The sequence below is a fragment of the Mustela nivalis genome (genome assembly GCF_964662115.1).
Source record: "Mustela nivalis genome assembly, chromosome: 1".
NCBI lineage: Eukaryota > Metazoa > Chordata > Mammalia > Carnivora > Mustelidae > Mustela > Mustela nivalis.
This window is the reverse complement of record NC_139020.1, coordinates 105,410,017-105,425,726: the sequence shown is the minus strand read 5'-3', so window position 1 is coordinate 105,425,726 and position 15,710 is coordinate 105,410,017. Positions and strand designations below refer to the sequence as shown.

Below are 15,710 nucleotides of genomic sequence, written 5' to 3'. Positions count from 1 at the left end.
GTCTCTGACATTCACCTTGATTTTGGATGAGTGGTTTTTTTTTTTTTTTAGACATCAAGGATGGTGCTGAACTTCATGTCCAGGTCAATGACAAGATAAAGGAACAACCAGAAGATGAAGGGGGTAGAACCCAAAAATTTTAGGAAGGCAAAGCGAGAGTGACCATGAAATTATAGTCTCCCAGGAATAGATTCCCAGGAATCCCAGGACACTGGGATTTCCATAAGGCACGGAATTCCAGGCCAATGTCATCTAAATTTTAGGCAGTAGAAAAATGTCTGCTGGAATATAGTCTACAGGTAGTTTCTAGAAAACAGCTAAGGGAGATGTTACCTCAAATTACTTATAAACTACAATTCCAAGAAACTAATGAAATTGATTTCCAGTGAAGGTTAGATGTATAACTAAATGCCTCTATATATTCTTCCTCTGGAGCTATTCTATTACCTCCAGATTCATGTTTAAAATTATTTCTCTAGATCATGGAAGAAGTTATGTGTAAGTAATTTTGAAATTATAGAAGGTTTCTCCCCAAATTTGCTGTTTCTCATTTACTTTTTTTTTCTTTGAAGAGTTTATTTATTTATTTGACAGGGAGGGAGAGAGAGAATGCATGCACGCACAAACAGGGGGAGTGGCAGGCGAAGGCAGAGGGAGAAGCAGACTCCCCACTGACCAGGGAGCCTGACACTCAATCCCAGGACTCTGGGACCATGACCTGAGCCAAAGGCAGATGCCTAACCGACTGAGCCACCCAGGCACCCCTCTCATTTACTTTTATAAAGGAAATCATGGGGCGCCTGGGTGGCTCAGTGAGTTAAAGCCTCTGCCTTCAGCTCAGGTCATGATCTCAGGGTCCTGGGATTGGGCCCCACATCGGGCTCTCTGCTTAGCAGGGAGCATGCTTCCTCTTCTCTCTCTGCCTGCCTCTCTGCCTACCTGTCATCTCTCTCTGTCAAAATAAATAAATAAAATTTAAAAATACAAAGGAAATCATATTGTAATTATTTAGATAGTGATCATCCTGATTATCTGCTTATAATATGCTAGATCTTCATATATATATATATATATATAAAATATATATATATATCTTTTTATTTCTTAGATAAGGCCTGGGAAAGGCCATCCCATATAAAAGGTTTTCGTCTTTTCCAGGCTTCCACTTATTATATGTATGTGTATGTATGTATGTGTGTGCATATATATATCTCCTGACTGATATATATATCCTGACTGACCATCGGAGAAAGATTTCTGTCAGTCAGTTGACTTTTGGAACCAAACCTGCCAAACAAAGTCATCATCAAGTAAAGGTCATCAGAAAGTAAAGGTCATCAGAAAGTGAAGGTCACCAGAAACTCAGATCCAGAATGCAGTGCCCACTGTTTGGTAAGAGTCTGACAGTCTTAAGCAATAAATGAAAGTTTGGCTGAGCCTCCAGTAATGCCGTTCTTGTCATCGGATCAAAGTCTGAAGGATGAATACGTGAGCTTTGAGAAGCCTAAGATTGACAATTAGGAGTTATTAGATCAAAAAAGGTAAGAGAGAGGGCCAGGTTTGGGCCTTGAAGTCCTCTTTCATGCAAAAACGGATCAGAAGATACCAGTACAGGTACCTAAAGAAGGGATCAGGAAAAGGAATATCCCCCTCTGGTGGTCAGGAATCAGATGAACAGATTTTTTTCTTTTCCTTTTCCTTTTCTTTTTTCTTTTCTTTTCTTTTCTTTTCTTTTCTTTTCTTTTCTTTTCTTTTTTCTTTTTTAATTCTTGAAAACCTTGAGGAAATAAACCTCCTGATGGAAATTTAAAGAGAACCTTTCAAAGGTTGAAACCTATTAAAAAAGTAGATTTCCAAAAAGAAGTCCTCCCCTCCCGCCTCCAATCATGAAGAGGGAACAGGATGTGTGGGAAAACCCCAGGTCCTGATTATAATCTCTTTTTCCCCAAAGCTATGGTGTTACTGGTAGATGCTAAGTTTGGAGTTCCATCCCATATGCTTAGAATCTTTACATAATAGGAGTTTCAATTTGCACTTAATCTTCAGTTCAGACATGTCTGGGCACAGCTGGAGAAATGGGAGGTGGGTAGGCCAGAAGCTAATTTGCACAGAGACTGAGGTGCCTCTGAGAGAAAATGTGGCATGAGAGAAGGAGGAATCCTTCATGACCCTGACCTATGACAAAGCCACCATCATAGGAATGGAGGAGTACTTCCCAGTGTTTCATTAAAATATCTATAAAACACTGGGCTCTAACCAGCAGGGCTCTGTTACCTTTAACCAAGTCTAACAGCCTCTGAATTTCTGGGTGCTCGTGGTGGTCCTTAAAGGGAACCAGAATGATGCAAAGGCAGAGTGTGGGGGGAGAGCTTAGAGGCAGAGGCCATGGCCCACCCAGCTGTGGGGATCTGGGACCCCAGCAAAATGTTTTCTAACAACTGATATCCAGTGCTGGGGCTGGCTCAGTCAGCAGAGCATGCGACTGTCGATCTCAGGGTTGTGAGTTCAAGCCCCACTCTGGGCGCAGAGCTCACCAAAAACAAAACAAAACAAAAACTGATAGCAAATGCAACTGAATACCAAGACCAGTAGTTGCCTCCTTGGAGAAATAAGTTACTGTCTGGGAAAGCAGCAGCAGCTTCGGCAGAATCAAATGCTGTAGTGAAGTCGGCTGCTATGTTCATCTGTGCTACCGAAGCTGCTGCTGGGAAACGGGGGAAGCAAATACTCTGGGGAAGCAGTCAGCTGGGCTCCTGGCATGCTCCTGACGGACAGTTTTGTGGAAAGGGCAGCGACCTGAGGTGACCAACCACTGATGGGTAACTGAGGCAGCCTGGCTCTGTTCACGGGCCAGGGGAGGGGAGGCCTCAGGCACGAGGAGACTGCAGAAGGAGTAAAACCAGGTGCTAAACTATCAGCTCCTTCCCCATCCCAGTGGCATCGAGAGTCAGAAACCCGGGGAGAGGAGTCCCCGGGCAGCCACCTGTCAGTCTCAGGAGTTCACCAGAATGTACCAACCCAAAGAAGGCTTCATTTCTGCAGCTTCACGGGCAGCGAATGACATCTTACACTCGAGTAGTTCTTTAGTTTCCAATACAGTTGCATTTTTATTTTCTCTTTGGGTCCTAGCCAAAACCCCATAAGGACGAGAAGAGATGATCATCTCCAGGGTTTAGATGAGTACACTGAGGTTTAGAGAATTTTAGTGACTGACCCAAGATCCTACGACAAGGGTTAGACTCAAGTCTGTTGCTTTTCTTAGTACTTCTGTAGCTAGTTCCTAAATATTTTATCAGTAGATAAATAAATTCAGAGAGTCTGAATTTCAGACCCAGAGACAGACCAGCTTGTAAGTACCTGAAATAATCCTAGGAACTAGCACACCTAGCAGACTTGGGGCTATTTAAGGAGAGGTAAAATTTTATGTTGGGAGAAACGTGTGGAAGAATTAATATTTAAAAGATGTCCGGTGTAATGTTTTCCCCTTTCTTTCCTTCTTCTTCCTCTCCCCTTCATAGTCTTGCTCCAAAAGAAGCTTTCCTGAGTTCAGTCTCACTGCTGCACATATTGGTAAAAGTCAGTTTGTGCAGGTGAGGGTACTGGGTCTGGGTGCTTCTTGGCATGACACGGTGCTTTGCACACGGTGGGCACTCCGAAGAGGTGGCCCTGGCTTCAGGAGGGACATCCTGGGAGCATTCACGTAGAATTGTTTCCATTTTGAAGTTTTCCAAGTACATACAGTTTGACTGTCTCGATGGCTTGTGACTTCAGTACTCTCACCAAAAACTGCTTTTCCAAACCGTGGTACGTATACTTTTATGGTAAAGGAAGCAAAGCTGTAATTGCAACCATAGTCTAAAGTTTGAGAGATTCCCTAGAAAGTACTCATTGTTATTCTCTTTCATTTCATGGAAGGGCCCAAGTCTTTTTCTGAACACTCACACAGAGACTGGACAGATTGCTTTCCTCGTGCCCCATACATATAGGTATCTGAACAGACAGCACTAGTGTTAGTAATTCTAAGGGAGTTTAATCTGGGTGTTTGAAGCCGTAGGTCTGGAATGGTGTGTAAGACAGTAAGGCTGAGAGATACATTAAGTTACATTTGATCTGGTGCTAACAGGTGACACACAGAGTCAGGGGAAAGGTCCCCTCTGGGCCTAATTCTATCGTGGGCTCTCTCTGGTACTTAACTTCCCTCCTCTGTACTTCAGATTTTCTCTTCAAGGGAAGCAATCCTTTCATGAAGGTTGGCAGTAATTCCCCCCCCCCCTTTTTTTTCTGTTTTAAGTTTATTTGTTTGTTTGTTTGTTTAATTTAAGAAATCTCTACACCCAACATGGGTCTTGAACTCACAATCCCAAGATCAAGAGTTGCACGCTCTTCCAACTGAGCCAGCCAGGTGCCTGATTTTATTTCAAATACATTCATTTTTTCTTTTCAACAATATCACCACTTGGAGGATCACATTCAGACACATGTTCCTTTCAAATAAGATAATGATGTATCTTTTTTAAAAAATAGATTTTATTTATTTATTTCACAGACTGAGATCACAAGTAGGCAGAGAGGCAGGCAGAGAGAGAGGAGGAAGCAGGCTCCCCGCTGAGCAGAAAGCCTGATGCGGGGCTCCATCCCAAGACCCTGGGATCATGACCTGAGCTGAAGGCAGAGGCTTTAACCCGCTGAGCCACCAAGGTGCCCCGAGATAATGATGTATCTCAAGTGTTCCAAAAACTCCCAGATTCCCCATGTGTGACATATCACAGCTATTGCTTCACAACGACTGGAGCGGAGCCCTAGAATCGTTAAGAGACTCAGAATGCTTCTAAGCCTCTCTTTCTCATCGAGCGCTCCCTGGCTATGCACTCAGTGCACGGGAGGAGAGCTTTCAGACTTACCTGAGACTTGAAGTAGGTTTCCTGGGGGGTGGCAAGAACGTCTGCAGAGGCAATGTCTAAATGCATGAGTGTCTGCCGGAAGGAAGGCCGGTTGCGAGGTTTACTCTGCCTACAAATTAAAAAAGACAGCTTGTGCATTGCAGAGGGTATGTCCGGGAACACAGAGATTTTATTCTACTTTCTGGAAAACATGTTTGGCTCCACGTATGACTTTATCTCAGGCCGCATGCACATACTGAAGAGCAAAAGGAAAATGTAACCAGGAGGTACCTGTAATGATAAATGGAAATCTCCAGGATCAGTGGCCTGTTTGATAAGAACAGTCCCTGAGGACTCGTCAAGTCATTGTGGCCATCATTTACTATAAGGCCTACTTGTTTCAGGATATACCAAGCTCTTTATTTATCAATGACTCCAAGTCTGCCAGGCTTTAACCAGGTGATTCAGTCTAAATCCATACTGGAGACTTCCCTGAGGTTTCAGAGAAATTTTAAATATGGTTTTGAGGAAGAAGGTCAAAGAGAATCTTGGGAGAAAGAGATTTCTTACCATGTCTGTTTCATAAGGATTTTGAATCCATCAGGGCAAGTGGAAGGAACTGGAAGGTGCAAGCTATTGCTTCCAACACCCCAAATAATGGCTGAAGAGTCGACATCTTTGTAAGGAATCTCTCCTGTCAGCAGCTCCCAAAGCACCACTCCAAAAGACCTACAGTAGTACCAGGAACAGGCACCAAAGATAATGCAGAAAGACTGGTTTGTATGTTAGTTCTTTATTCGTGTTTAATCAAGTGTACCCCCAGCTCCAAAATCCTAAGACTTCCATAGGAAGAACAGAAACAGCCAGGAAAACTCTGGAAAAGAAACTCAGTGAGTGGTAACCAACACTGCTTGATATTAAGACATATCCTAAAGGCTTCGGTAATTAACTCTTTGTGTGAGTGGACGGCCAGACAGATGGAAGGGAACAGAAAACCATAAATGGGCCGGATACGTACAGGACTTGAGTATATGACGGAAGTGGCATCCCAAGCCAGCGTGGGAGCACTGACGAGTCAGTACATGCTGTTGAAGCAACTGGGGGGAAAATTAAATCCATGGCTCATCTCACACCAAGATACATTCCAAATGAATCAAAAATTCAAATGTGAAAAGAAAAAATGAAACCATAAGCTCCTGAAAGAACACATGGGAAATTTTTTTCTTTTTACTAATCTTAGAGAGGTGAAAGCTTTCTAGTTATGAAATCCAGAAGCCACAAACGGAGCGATTGATCAGTTAAATTGCATTAAAAAAAAGAAATATCCAGCAGGGAGGAGGAATTCCACCACAAACAAAATAACAAAATGTGAAAAGTACCCATAATTCATACACACAAAAGACTAATCTCCTTAATATACAAAATACTCTGATAAATTGATAGGGATCGAGATCAGAGAGCTTAGTAAAGGATCAGAATATTTCACAAGAAGAAATTACAAATGGCTTATGATAATATAAAAAAGTAAAAAAAAAAAGTACAGCCTAACTTAAAATTATTAGAAGGGGAACACACATTAAAACTGTACCTATGACACCATGTGTTACCTAGATGATTGGCAAAAATCCAGAAAGTGAGCACATTTTGTGGTGAGACTGAGAAAACACATTTCTGTTGGGAACATAATTGGTATAATCCCAAAGGAGGACACGTTGGTGATAATTACCCAAATTACAAACGATTCCACATTTCTCCTTTATCTTACTCTGGTGTTATATGTAATTTTAACATATGCTATTATTTTGGTCTTAAGCCTAAAAGTTATATTAATAACCAGTTTTAAGGATGGAAGAAAAGTGACCACAGGGAAATATGCTATTAGTTGTAAAGATTCATAATCTCAAAGGAAAAGATGATAAGGATTTTAAATAGGCCAAAAAGTAAAAAAGCATAGCTCATTGGGAATGTTTACTAAAAGGGCGAACAGCCCTATTATATACTTCAAATAGCTCTAAAGCATATAACCATCTCCCAGCAAAGTACTCACTGATGTTGAGGGTCTGAGGCACCAAAACTAGGTAAACTTTGTTCACTGTATTTAAGAAGGTAAGAATTATGACTATATTTCCCAAAGATTTCTATGCTAAATGCTTATTTGAAGTGAACTTCCCATTTTCTGGAAAGTTCAGCATATTCTGTGAAGCCCTCCCAAGTGGATGATTTACTGAATAGACATTCACCCTAATTCCCCTCTCAATCCTTCTCACCACGTTCAGCATGACACTGTGTAGGGACTCAGACAACAGGAGCCTGAAATCAACCATGAGTAACACTAAAGAGTATTTTGGGAAAGCAGACGTGCTGGAGGAGGAGGGGACTCGGGGAGGGGGGAGGGTGCAGTGGGGAAGGCTTTCTCATCGGGACAGATGGCACTGCTCACCATATATCGACTTTCTCAGAGACGGGTTCGTTGCGTATGACCTCTGGTGCCATCCACGCCACTGTACCGGCGAAGGACATCTTGGTGCTTTTGTCACTGAGTTCCTTAGATGTGCCAAAATCTGAAATCTTTACCGCATCTGTGTGAGTCACCAAAACACTTTAAAAAGAAATAAAGAGAACATCCAAATCATTAGTACTAATACAAATCATGACTATAACTGGCAACTTCGTGTGCTGCCTCCTGCCTTGTAGAATTTAGCCTGTGGGTTCCAGTATCACAGGGGCGGTAGGTCTAGGCTAGACAGAGCATCTTTCACACAGATGAGGTCGCATGGCACAGCAGGCTTTCTCTGTCTGGTCTCATCCTGCCTCCACCACCTGCTAACTCTGTGACCACTGCCAAGTTCACCTGATTCTCCTAAGCCAGTTTTCTTGTCATAAGATGGAGAAAACTCAGGTCCCGGTAACTTACCCACGATTCAAGCGTGCAGAAAACTGCACACCATGTATAAATATCTTCCCATCTATTATCAAGTAAGCTCATTTTATTCATCTGAGCTCATTATAGAGTATTGTCCTAGACTCTGCTTGGTGAGTGAGGCAATGTACTATGTTACCTTTCTGAAATCCTCCAAGAATTTTCAATAAGGAATCATGGGCCTATAAAAATGGCCTTGTGGAATTTTCATTTGAATTAAAGGAGATAAGAGACATAAAACACCCAGGCTCAAAAACTACTGGTTTCTACCCTTGTCAGTCTCAGACAAACCACTAAGAAAAACCCTTCTTTTAAAACATGATTTAAATGATGGCCAACTAAAATCACACATGGGACCATGACACTCGGGATTTTTACATTAAAAGGCTAATAAGTATGCTGGGATTCCACCAATGTTGATAAGGAGAAACTGGAATAAATTTAGGCTTACATAGATTTCACACAAGTCATGTTTGTCTTTTCATGGTATATGTCTGAATTGTGGCCTGGGGAAAATTGTTTTTCTAGCCTTAAAGATGAATACAATCTGGTACCAGTCGAATCCAGAATATTAATATACTGACAAACTGGACTGAATTCACTTGATATAACCTGTTTGGAACTTTAGAATGTTAATGAGTTAGGGTTTCAGAGGCTTAATGATTGAGACCTATTCTTCATAAGAAGGGGGCTTGATATTCAGGGTATCAGAATTGAGGTGGCTAGAAAACAGAAAACTTCTCAATTTCTCTCCTCCCTTCTCTGAACCGGGGACTTCACAGTTGTCCTTCTCCCTGCCAGTGTCACACGGCTCTCGAGTTACCCAACGGCTCTGCTTACAACTGTTCTAGAATACCTTCCTCCATGTCCGACCCCCTGATATGTAGAATGTACATACTTTGAGGGAATGGGCATGGGGAGAGATTAGAGGGCACATGAGGTTAGATCTTGTATAAAGTCTTCTCTGAGACAAAGCTGGGGTCACCCAGCCCAAGATTTAATGTGGGTAATGACATTTGTCTTTAAAGCAAACCAGACTGATCTTTGTCTTCTCAAAGTCAGCTTGGAACCCAAAGAGGCCAAGACTACCAGAAGTTCAAGGAAGTGCTGATAACACAGGGAAAGTCTCCCTGAGTAACTTATTACCCTAATCTTTAAATGACAGGAGCTAGAGAAAGTAGCGTGTGATTTTATACATTCTAAAACTTCCTGACTTCTTCCTCTACAGTTAATTCGGAAGGGGAACAAGGTGGTTAGGAAGGAGACCATTCAAAGAGGTCTGTGGCTAGTGTTTCGTGTCTTTTGTGTGTACGTAGTGGATGATGAAAGCAACAGGTTGTGTCAGAATGTGAGCAGATGGAATGAAGACTATAATAAAGTTTATTTGCAAGTAAAGCAAGGAGGGGGCGGCTCAGGGAGCTAACGACTATGGTAAGCACGGCAGAGAACGAGGGTGAGAAACAAGAGCTGCTTTTAAGTTTATAATCAAGACTGATTTTTATCTCCCATGGACAGAAGGCGGAAACCACTGCGAATCCTTCCAGTAGGAAGCAGTGGGGGGCTTCAGGTCTCAAAGTTCTGGGCTCAGGTCCTAGCACCATGACATCGGGCTCTGAGCCCTCATTTTTCTTTTTCTTTTCCTTCTTTTTTAGAAAGGGAGAAGGGGAGAGTGGGTCAGAGAAAGAGAGAATCACAAGCAGGCTCCATGCCCAGCTTACCCCGAGATCATGACCTGAGCCAAAATCAAGAGTCAGATGCTTATTAACTAACTGAGCCACCCAGGTGTCCCTCGTGTCTCTTATATAAAATAAGAAGGATGATGCATGTTGCAACTATCCCCATGCAAGTTTTGCCAACATCAATGAAGATGTGATAATGGATATTTTAAAAAATACAATAAACCATGAAAGCACTACAGAGACCTGTTTTTGAAAAAAGATTAATTCCTCTCTGCTTCTCTAAACCAAACTGTGGTGAGAAATAAAAAATAATAAATAAATAATACATAAAAATGATAATAATAAATAATAAAATAAAATTTAAAAATAAAATGATAATTAAAAATGCTTAAAAACAGGAGCTACAATGAAATACACCATTTTATCAATTCCTTTCTTCCCTTGATGTGGTTTAGGGAAGTGAATTAGCACTCCTCTTAAAAGTGGTTATTGAGAGCCAAAGAATCATTTTGATAACAGATCACTAGAAACAACCCTGCTTCTCTTAAATAGCCAGATTATATTATCTTATGGACACCGTGAGCCTTGGGACTATTTATTTCCTTCTTTGCTTAGACTCTTTGAAGGCCAAAGCCAAAATCTCCAGTCCACTTCTAACAACTGGACAGCCTTTCATGAGCAAGCTTTAGTTCTAATGTTCTTATTTTCTCTTTGCCTCAGTCTCTTACTCATGCATTTTTAGCCTATTTTCTGAAACTCAGTTTTTAACATAAATCAAGCCTTCAAGGTGGGAAAGCATGACATTATCTGGGATGATCAAGAGTGAACACTTCAGTTAATAATGAATCTCCTTTTACTGTTGCACAACTAAAAAGCAACACAAAGAGAAAACTCGTGTCAGGTGCTTGGAGCTGTCTGCTGTATAGGTGAGTAAGTTGGTCAATGTGAATCCAAAAAACAGGCAAACAGAATTACCCATTGTGCCGAATTAAACTCAACTGCAAGTATGTCTGAATAACTCAACCAGGCTTGATAAAATTCCCTTATTTCAAAGCAATAAAACACAGTGGCTGAAAAATGAACTCCCAAACTCACTTAGGTGATTTGAGATCACGATGAATAATTTTATGGAGGTGCAGATAATTCATTCCACTTGCAATTCCCGTGGACCAGTCCACTAGCAATCGCGGTGTGATCTTTCTGCCAGCTCGCAAAACCTCGTAGAGCTGTCCGTGGGCACAGTACTCCATGATAATGCAGTAACAGGGGGCCTGAGTACAAACACCCCTTTCAAGAAAACACAAATATGTTTATAAATTCACATATACATACAAATGTACCTGTATACATATTTGTATCTATTTTACATATTTATATTTTAAGAATATTTAATGAATTTAACAATTTTAAGAATATTTAATACATTTAATGATTAAGACCAGTTCTCTACCAAAATAATATTGGCATAATAAGGCATAACTTTTCCTGATTCTTCAATTACCATTAAAACCCCTCTAGTCTACAAGCTTCTCTATTATGCATACAGCCAATTTTAGTTCATTTTGTTCACTCCAGATTATCTCTGTGTTGTGCTGTACCAGTGCTTCTCTGTGGGGCCATTCCATTTTGGGATAAACAGCATGTTTCCTGAGACTTGTATAGGCCAGGTACTGTGTTGTATTAGAGCGTTAAGAATAACTGAAATATCTTCCTTTTAAAATTAAATAAAAGGTTCTATATATAAGGTAGGGAAAGAGAGAATCCAAATAAAATACTTCTACTTTTATATTAATTATTGAATTTTAAATTATCAAATTTAAGATAACTAGAATGAGGACCAAGAAAGAGTCAATTTTCTGTATTATATAGTCTTTGAAAAACATTATTGTTTAGAATAAAAACAGTATCATACAATGTAACATACTTCTACATGCCTTTATTCCCACCAATTCCTACATCTTCCACAAAGTCTTTCCTGATGATTCCAGTCCATGACGATCTTTCTCATCCCTAAATTCCTGTGCTACAGCCATTCGTTTTTTTTTTTTTAAAGAATTTATTTATTTATTTGACAGAGAGAGATCACAAGTAGGCAGAGAGGCAGGCAGAGAGAGAGAGGAGGAAGCAGGCTCCCCACTGAGCAGAGAGCCCGACTCGGGACTCGATCCCAGGACCCTGGGATCAGGACCCGAGCCGAAGGCAGTGGCTTAACCCACTGAGCCACCCAGGCGCCCCCAGCCATTCATGTTTTATACACAATTTTCCTCTCCCTACACAGATCATAGATCGACTCCTTGAAGGGAAAGGTCTTCAGGTTCTTTTCCTCCTAACAGGAGCCTGAGAAGTTCACAGCAAATCCTTGACAAATATTTCTTAGCTTCACCTTAACTTTCTTTGCTGCTAAACCCTTTGCACAAATGTGCGCAGGTGCATGGGGTGGGAAGAAGGGAACTAACATGGAAGAACTTCTTCTGTCTGGAATGTTTCATGCTTATTTAATTGTCTGATTTAATCTTTCCCAACCATTGCACAATGCATATGACCTCTTCCATTTTTACGGGTGAGGCTCAGAGAGGGAAAGTGGCCTGTCCTTGATGATACACCTGTGACAGAGTTTGGATTCAAATCCAGTCTAAATTCAAAGCCTATGCTCTTTCCACTCACTATGCTACACTGCCTTCCCTTTGTGCTTTGTAATTCCTGTATACACAAGCAGGCTGGGGATTCCTGTATCAACATTACCCTAGAAAAGTGACAATAATTAACTCCACACTTTTGTTATGAAGATGAGAAAAGAGGACAATTATCGCATGCAATTCTCGGTATCCCATCTCTTAACAGTATGTATGCCTACTTTCAAAACTTTCTAGAGGAGCCGAGAGTATTCTGTCTACAAGATGCCCATCTAAAGTCCTCAGCCAGCTACAAACTCATGTCTTCTCTCTTAGGCAGCTGTAAGCTATGAGACAATGAAGAGGCCATAGCTTGCGACCAGGGGAAAGTTCCAGAACAACAGCAGGATATGAAGAAGTAAAATTAGTCTTCATTCTCCCTGCCATGACACACTTGTCAAATGCCACAGAGTTATTCCTATTACTCTCCTATCGTTTTCCAAGCTACCCAGAATTCTCATCTTCATTTCTAATGAAAAATTTTTTTTCAAGTTTCTGTTACTTGACTCTTAGGAGAGCGTGGTGGAGCCCAGACAGACCACAACTGTAATCAGACAATTTAATTTTCATTACAGGAAAACAAAGAAGAGGCGGGGATAATGTAATGTGCTTAAGAATATTAAAATAAATATTGGCTTGAAGCTACCCAGCATCCTAGTCAACCATGTTTTAACTTGTCGCAAACAGACAGAAAGGGGTAAGAGTGATATGTTATGTGCTTTTCATCTTTCTTGACTGATGAATGAGAAGCAATCATGCCATCAGCCTTGTACTATGTATGACAAGGCTTCTCAGTGGCTATAAATAGAAGCTCTCTAATGACTTCTAATTGCTACCTTTTCTTCCCCTTGGCACCCAATTCCATTAGGAACAGTCAGAATAGGTCTTCCTAAAAGATTGCTTTCAAAAAATTGGAAGGAAAAAAAATACAGAATTCTTTTCTTTCGCTTCCCCTTCTGTACACGGTTCTTACTTCGAAGGAAGCTGTAAGCACAGCAATGAGTATCCAGAGAGACATACTAAAAATCTAATCATGCCTTCGTATCTTCCAGACGGTCCTGAATGATTCATTGGCCAAGCAACACATGGCACAGATGGTTGCAAACACAACACTGCACAATGCCTCAAGAGCATGCGGTAATGAACCAGGGACACAGTCTCACTATTGTTTTCCATGTAGAGGTAAAGACTATTCAAGCATCTTCAGCCTAAAAAGTGGGGCACCGGCACAGCCATACGTGTCCAAAATGCGGAATCTGTACGTGTCGGTGGGAGGGTCAGGAGGATGAGGTACAGAAAATGTTGCAAGGAAAAAAGAGGAAGCAAAGGAAAGGAAGGAAAAAACAAAGCTTCTCACAGAACACATCTTTCCCTTTAGTTACCCGGGACAACCTGCCGGACAGACCTCGGACCTGGGACAGATAGCCCAGCCCGCATCAGGAGGCCAGAAAGCCATGCCAATCTGTAGAATATTAAGTGTCTCAGACTCAGCGTCCTAGTGATTGAAGCTCGAAAGTTTTTCAACAGAAGTTACGTGAGAGACCCTTTCTTCCATCTAGGATGTAGCATACTGGAAGGGATGATTTTCTTGGTGAAGTAAGAGGAAGGAAAGGAGTCTCTTGGGAGTCTGTCTGCTTAAAAATAATCCTTCTGTTGTCTTTGGAAATGTATCATCTTTGGAAAGAGTATAATTAGTCTCTCTAGCATTTCATTTTCGCCTCACATCCTCCTGGCCCTAACAGGGCAACAAAGGATGAAATCACTAGGGCAACCAAAGCTCTCTCCCATGCCCACTGTATGCATGTCCCTTCCACAAGGAGATGCGTCCAAGCGCCTCACTTAGTATCCCAGCCGGATGCTTATCTCCTTTTCCACATCTCTTTCCCTTTCCATAAAGGGGTCTTGTTTGGGAATCAAGACTCAGCATCAAGCTCCTTTAAACCCACTGTACAAAATCCGTACCCAAGATTTCTATTCCTTAGGAGGAGTGTCATTCCAATGAAAAATGATCCCATGACATGTTTACCTTTATAATGAGTGTTTTATCATGATAAGATCCCTCTTGGGGGCTGGGAGAAGTTCCTCCTACTTTCAGGAAGGGAGGCTTGTAAATTATTCCACTTTCAGCGGTAGCCTCATCAGTCATACTATTTTCTGGGACTGAACTACATATATCAAATATACCAAGAAGCTCTAGTTTCTGTCATTCCACCTAAAGACTAGCTTTCCTGTTCTTCACCTTCCCTCCTATAAAGCCGCTCATCATTCATTTGTTTCAGGCTGGGGCAGAATGTGAAGGCTGCCAAGAGAATGGGAAGCCTGGCAAGGGACAGGTAGATGCAAAAGACATTACACATATTTAGGGCTCAACACTGCCAGGTTTGAGGACTGCCACAAATGTACCTTTGTGCCTCCCCTTTTGCTAGTGATCCCCGCCATATTATGAAAATAGTCTGACCTAGAAAGATGTTCATACACTCTTGAAAACAACTATCTTGTGGCATGAACATAGCATATAACTTACTCTCATCAGTAACTCAACTGTCATTAGACTTAGAAAGCTAAGTATTTGGCATTACTGAGTATTTGGATCACTGAGGCAGGGAGAAACATTCTCAGGGTGCTCTCTTAGTACAAGTTCATATTTAAAAAGGGAGGCTAATAGAAACTAATACAAAAAAATACCTCTCTGTTACACAGAGACTAATTGTTCTATGATCACTTCAGATATCAGCTTTGTTTTCTTAACTGAACTTTCAGATGGGCAGGTTATCTCAGAGTGACCTCCATCATCCCACTGATAAATGAGGTTGAGTCATCAGATATAATTTCTTGGTAAGAACCCATTTTTCCACCAGGAAAAAAAAAAAAATCATTCCCTCTCTGTCCCATGTACACCCTTTCCAGGAAGGCTGAGCTCTGGCACAAAGAACTATCAGATTATATGATCTTTAAAGACAAGACTTCCATTTAATCATTTCTTGGGGTCTTCCCCAAATACCTAGCACAGTACAAAGTCTATAGTCTTTCAAGACAGGAACTCATTAGTAGAAATTGGGAGGAAGAAAATCTATTTCTTAAAAAAAAAAAAAAAAAAGAAGAAGAAGAAGAAGAAGAAGAAGCCTTGACCTACTTGAAAGCGATGATGTTAGGATGCTTCAACTTCCTCAAATGCTTGATATCCGTCTCATTCTGTTCTCTCACTTTCTTGATGGCCACTTCCTCTGCTCGGAACTTGCCCAAGAAGACAGCTCCTTGGGCTCCACTACCCAGCCACTGCAGCTCTGAGATCTCCTCAAATGGCACTTCCCAAGTATCTAGGTACACAAGCAAGAAACAAACTTAGAGAGATCTCGGAATTTGCTCAGGGATGGTTCTATAAAGCCACTCCAAAGGTACGAACTTCAGCATCACCCAGAATGATCTCTACCCTTGGACTCTCACCTGTAACTCTCCAAAACATATAACCTTCCTATGGGTTTTGATACAATAGATCAGATATTCTCATGTATTACTTTGTATCATTTTTAAAAAAGATTTTATTTGAGAGAGAGTGAGA

At 41.2% G+C, this 15,710-nt stretch overlaps 1 protein-coding gene across 5 annotated transcripts in view; it reads right to left on the bottom strand.

Moving 5' to 3' along the window:
* MAP3K13 (mitogen-activated protein kinase kinase kinase 13) overlaps nucleotides 1–15,710 on the bottom strand; it is a 132,355-nt gene that overhangs the window by 16,801 nt on the left and 99,844 nt on the right. For all 5 annotated transcript variants that reach the window (XM_082693483.1, XM_082693486.1, XM_082693484.1 and 2 more), the window contains 5 exons: nucleotides 15,285–15,468; nucleotides 10,575–10,766; nucleotides 7,321–7,479; nucleotides 5,451–5,609; nucleotides 4,902–5,010 (listed from right to left, as the gene is read on the bottom strand). In XM_082693483.1, the coding sequence (XP_082549609.1) occupies nucleotides 4,902–5,010; nucleotides 5,451–5,609; nucleotides 7,321–7,479; nucleotides 10,575–10,766; nucleotides 15,285–15,468 (803 nt within the window). The remainder of the gene's footprint in view (nucleotides 1–4,901; nucleotides 5,011–5,450; nucleotides 5,610–7,320; nucleotides 7,480–10,574; nucleotides 10,767–15,284; nucleotides 15,469–15,710) is intronic.